The sequence below is a fragment of the Homarus americanus genome, unplaced genomic scaffold (assembly GCF_018991925.1).
Source record: "Homarus americanus isolate GMGI-L3 unplaced genomic scaffold, GMGI_Hamer_2.0 scaffold54679, whole genome shotgun sequence".
NCBI lineage: Eukaryota > Metazoa > Arthropoda > Malacostraca > Decapoda > Nephropidae > Homarus > Homarus americanus.
Window position 1 is genome coordinate 2,883,194 of NW_024722701.1, and position 6,000 is coordinate 2,889,193.

Consider the following 6,000-nt stretch of genomic DNA (forward strand, 5'->3'; position numbering starts at 1 on the left):
CGTACAAACATCACCATGGCGACGTCGTACAAACATCACCATGGCGACGTCAGTACAAACATCACCATGGCGACGTCGTACAAACATCACCATGGCGACGTCGTACCATCACCATGGCGACGTCGTACAAACATCACCATGGCGACGTCGTACAAACATCACCATGGCGACGTCGTACAAACATCACCATGGCGACGTCGTATAAACATCACCATGGCGACGTCGTACAAACATCACCATGCGACGTCGTCAAATACCATAGCGACGTCGTACAACATCACCATGGCGACGTCGGTTAAACATCACCAGGCGACGTCACAAACATCCATGGCGACGTCGACAAAACATCACCATGGCGACGTCGTACAAACATCACCATGGCGACGTCGTACAAACATCACCATAGCGACGTCGTACAAACATCACCATGGCGACGTCGCAAACATCACCATGGCGACGTCGTACAAACACCATGGCGACGTCGTACAAACATCACCATGGCGACGTCGTACAAACATCACCATGGCGACGTCGTACAAACATCACAGGCATCAAACATCACCATGGCGACGTCGTAACACATCACCATGGCGACGTCGTACAAACATCACCATGGCGACGTCGTTAAACATCACCATGGCGACGTCGTACAAACATCACCATGGCGACGTCGTACAACATCACCATGGCGACGTCGTACAACATCACCATGGCGACGTCGTGCAAACATCACCATAGCGACGTCGTATAAACATCACCACGGCGACGTCGTACAAACATCACCATGGCGACGTCGTACAAACATCACCATGGCGACGTCATCAAACATCACCTGCGACGTCGTACAAACATCACCATGGCGACGTCGCTACAAACATCACCAGAGCGACGTCACAAAAACATCACCATGGCGACGTCGTACAAACATCACCATGGCGACGTCGTACAAACATCACCATACGACGTCGTACAAACATCACCATGGCGACGTCGTACAAACATCACCATGGCGACGTCGTACAAACATCACCATGGCGACGTCGCAAACATCACCATGGCGACGTCGTACCAAACATCACCATAGCGACGTCATACAAACATCACCATAGCGACGTCGTACAAACATCACCATGGCGACGTCGTACAAACATCACCATGGCGACGTCGCACAAACATCACCAGCGACGTCACAAACATCACCAGAGCGACGTCGCACAAACATCACCATAGCGACGTCGTACAAACATCACCATGGCGACGTCGCAAACATCACCATAGCGACGTCGTACAAACATCACCATAGCGACGTCAGCAAACATCACCATGGCGACGTCGTACAAACATCAATGGCGACGTCGTACAAACATCACCAGGCGACGTAAAACATCACCATGGCGACGTCGTACAAACAGCACGCAAATCACAGGCGACGGCACAAACATCACCATGGCGACGTCGTACAAACATCACCATAGCGACGTCGTATTAAACATCACCATGGCGACGTCGCACAAACATCACCATGGCGACGTCGTACAAACATCACCATGGCGACGTCGTACAAACATCACCATGGCGACGTCGCAAACATCACCAGACGACGTCGTACATCACCATGGCGACGTCGTACAAACATCACCATGGCGACGTCGTACAAACATCACCATGGCGACGTCGTACAAACATCACCATAGCGACGTCGTACAAACATCACCATGGCGACGTCACAAACATCACCATGGCGACGTCGTACAAACATCACCATGGCGACGTCGTACAAACATCACCATGGCGACGTCGTACAAACATCACCATGGCGACGTCGTACAAACATCACCATGGCGACGTCGTACAAACATCACCATAGCGACGTCGTACAAACATCACCATGGCGACGTCGCTAAAACATCACCATGGCGACGTCGTACACACATCATCACTATGGCGACGTCGTACAAACATCACCATGGCGACGTCGTACAAACATCACCATGGCGACGTCAGAAGAAACATCACCATGGCGACGTCGTACAAACATCACCATGGCGACGTCGTATAAACATCACCAGCGACGTCGTACAAACACATCACCATGGCGACGTCGCAAACATCACCATGGCGACGTCGTACAAACACCATGAAGCGACGTCGTACAAACATCACCATAGCGACGTCGTACAAACATCACCATGGCGACGTTAGGCCAAACATCACCATGGCGACGTCGTACAAACATCACCATGGCGACGTCGTACAAACACCACTATAGCGAGGCTGTACACACATTATCACAGCAAGTCACAGGTACGACTCCCACGACAAGGCTGGGGAGTCGTAATGAGAGAGAAAGTTGTTACGAGAGGGAAGCGGAGGAGGGGGGGAAGGGGAGGAAGGATTGAAGTGGAGGGGGGAAGGGGAGAAGGAGGAAAGGCAGTCACACACACGATTACCTCCCTCTCTAACTCTCTCTCTCCCACCCCCTAACTCTCTCTAACTCTCTCTTCTCCACCCCCCTCTTCCCATCAATCAAAGGTCTGATGGCTGCTGTTATAATAGGTCGATCAGCACACACACACACACACACACACACACACACACACACACACACACACACACACACACACACACAAAGCGCCTTGTGAGTGTCTGTTTGTTGTCTTCCTGTCTAGCTCACGAGGACTGTCTGTCTGTCTGTCTGTCTGGGCAATTTGCTCATCGTTTTGGTGCCCTTCTAACCTTCGCAACGGTGAAAGGGGAAGGGGTGAGGAAGAGAAAGGGGAGAAGGGGAGAAAGGAAGAGGAAGGATGAGAATGAACAGGAGAGGTAGAAGAACTAAGGAGGGGAGGGAGAAGGAAAAGGAGAACAGAATGCAGAAGGGAGGGAGAGGGGAAGGGAGAGGAGGAAAGTGAGGAATGGAGAGGGAGGAAAGTGAGGAATGGTTGACAGGAATGAGAGACGTTTTCATACCCGCTGTCACAACTTAGCGATTTCCCCCCCCCCATCTCCCCCTCCCACACCCAGGCCCCCTCCCACACCCAGGCCCCCTCCCTCACTCAGACCCCACCCCCCCTCAAGTGCCAAAGGTGCCACTCAAAGTTAGTTGTTGGTGGCGCTCGCTGTCACTTCTTAGACTGACAGCTGGTATGGTCATGTGATGCTTGTAAACTGAAAGCCAGCCACGTCTTGGTGAATGAGAGAGAGAGAGAGAGAGAGTTAGACACACACACGCCGTTAACTACAGTATATACAAGTCCATGTTTAGCCGTAAGTACTGTCCGTCCAGGCACTAGCTGTACTGACCACACACACACACACACACACACTATAAAATAACATCACGTACTGGTAACACTGTAAACATCACGTACTGGTAACACTGTAAACATCACGTATTGGTAACACTGTAAACATCACGTACTGGTAACACAATATCATAAGAAAATAAGGAGTCTGCAATAGGCCGGTTGGCCTGTGCATGGCAGCTCCTGTCGAGAGTTACTACCACTCTCTATCATCCATGAATCTATCCAGCCTCCTTTTAAAACTCTCCAGCGTTCCAGCACTTACTACAAAATTGCTAAGCTTGTTCCACTCGTCCACCACCCTATTTGTGAACCAGTTCCTTCCTATCTCCCTCCTAAACCTAAACTTATCCAACTTAAATCCGTTGCTACGAGTCCTATCCTGCTCGGATATTATAAGAACTTTATCTATGTCTCCTTTATTGATTCCTTTCACCCACTTAAATACTTCTATCATATCTCCCCACACTCTTCGTCTTTCTAGGGAATGCAAGTTTAGGTTCTTTAACCTATCTTGATATGGAAGGTTTCTAAGTCACGGAATCGTTTTCGTCATTCTTCGCTGCACCGACTCCAGTGAATTTATATCCATTCTATAATAGGGGCACCAGAACTGAACCGCATAATCGAGGTGCGGCCTGACTAGCGCAAGATATAGTTGCAATAAGATCTCTGCACTCTGATTACTTACACTTCTAGATATAAAACCTAATACTCTGTTTGCCTTATTTCGAACATTAACGCACTGTTTTCTAGGCCGTAGGTCCGGGCTTACAAATACCCCTAAGTCTCTTTCACAAGTCGACTTCTCTAGGTTGATGTTGTTAAGGCTGTATACATTGACAGAATTAATCTTCCAATATTAAGTACGCTGCACTTGCTTGTGTTGAATTTCATTTGCCATTTTTCTGACCACTCCTGCAGTTTATTTAAAGCCCCCTGTAGTGCATTTGCATCCTGCCCTGAATTAATCTGCCGCCCTATTTTGGTGTCATCCGCAAACTTGCTTATGGTATTGCTGATCCCAGTCTCTAGATCGTTTATGTAGATTATGAACAAGAGTGGGCCTAGTACTGACCCCTGGGGAACCCCACTGGTTACACAGCCCCACTCAGATTTAACACCATCTACGGTGACCCTCTGTGCTCTCTCGGTGAGCCATGATTTTATCCAATTTAAAACTTTCCCCTTGATACCATGAGCCTTAACTTTTCTCAGAAGCCTCACGTACTGGTAACACTGTAAACATCACGTACTGGCAACACAGTAAACATCACGTACTGGTAACACTGTAAACATCACGTACTGGTAACACTGTAAACATCACGTACTGGTAACACTGTAAACATCACGTACTGGTAACACTGTAAACATCACGTACTGGTAACACTGTAAACATCACGTACTGGTAACACTGTAAACATCACGTACTGGTAACACTGTAAACATCACGTACTGGTAACACTGTAAACATCACGTACTGGTAACACTATAAACATCACGTACTGGTAACACTATAAACATCACGTACTGGTAACACTGTAAACATCACGTACTGGTAACACTGTAAACATCACGTACTGGTAACACTGTAAACATCACGCATTGGTAACACTGTAAACATCACGCATTGGTAACACTGTAAACATCACGCATTGGTAACACTGTAAACATCACGCATTGGTAACACTGTAAACATCACGCATTGGTAACACTGTAAACATCACGCATTGGTAACACTGTAAACATCACGCATTGGTAACACTATAAACACCATACCAAGACGTCATTGTACACAACATGTGGAAGAAGCACTGTAACTCCATAAACCATGTGGAAGAGGCACTGTAAGGTCCTCAGAACATGTGGAAGGGGCACTGTAAGGTCCTCAGAACATGTGGAAGAGGCACTGTAAGGTCCTCAGAACATGTGGAAGAGGCACTGTAAGGTCCTCAGAACATGTGGAAGAGGCACTGTAAGGTCCTCAGAACATGTGGAAGAGGCACTGTAAGGTCCTCAGAACATGTGGAAGAGGCAAAGGGTGGATAAGCGGGCGCCACATACCAGCGGCACTCCACAATAACAGGAGCAGTAATGCCAGCATCCTACTCGCCCAGCGGCCAGCCACTCACTGCGTCTCTAGTCCTGAACACCGCTTCTTCTCCCCCCCTCTCTCTCGCCTCCCTCCCCCTCCTCCCCCTCTACTACCTCACCTTCCACCCTCCCTCTACCTGCCTGTCTCGCCCTCCTTCACCCTTCCTCACCCTCCCTCTCTACTTCTTCACCCTCCTTCTCGGACCCCTCTACCCCCCACCTCCTTCCTTCCCTCCTGCTACCTGCCTGTCTCACCCTCCTTCACCCTCCCCGTCTCTTGTCCATCCTACTACCTCACCTCCCTCCCTCCCTCCTGGTCAACCCCTTCATGCTCCTTCATTCCTTCACCTGACCCCCACCTCCCCCTCACGCCTACACCCTCCCCCATACCCCCACACCTCCCTCCACACGCCCTCCTCCCCCCTCACGCCCACATACAGTGCGTGAGTGTCATAGGAAAAGGATGAGTGATTTTCATGACAACAGGGAGCAGTGGTCCTCCTTCACACTTGCTGTATCTCGTGATGACGCTACGCTCAGTCACCAGGGGAAGTGGTCACCTCCTGACTGCTCTACCGGTAAAAGTAACTCTCTCTTTCTCTCA

At 49.5% G+C, this 6,000-nt stretch overlaps 1 protein-coding gene across 3 annotated transcripts in view; it reads right to left on the bottom strand.

The window, feature by feature from the left end:
- The window catches only part of LOC121863083 (mucin-2-like), a 30,835-nt gene extending 25,395 nt beyond the window's left edge, over positions 1-5,440 (bottom strand). For all 3 annotated transcript variants that reach the window (XM_042361581.1, XM_042361580.1, XM_042361579.1), the window contains exon 1: positions 5,367-5,440. In XM_042361581.1, coding sequence (XP_042217515.1) covers positions 5,367-5,406 — 40 coding nt within the window. In that variant the 5' untranslated portion in view covers positions 5,407-5,440. The remainder of the gene's footprint in view (positions 1-5,366) is intronic.
- Positions 5,441-6,000: the final 560 nt, after the last annotated feature.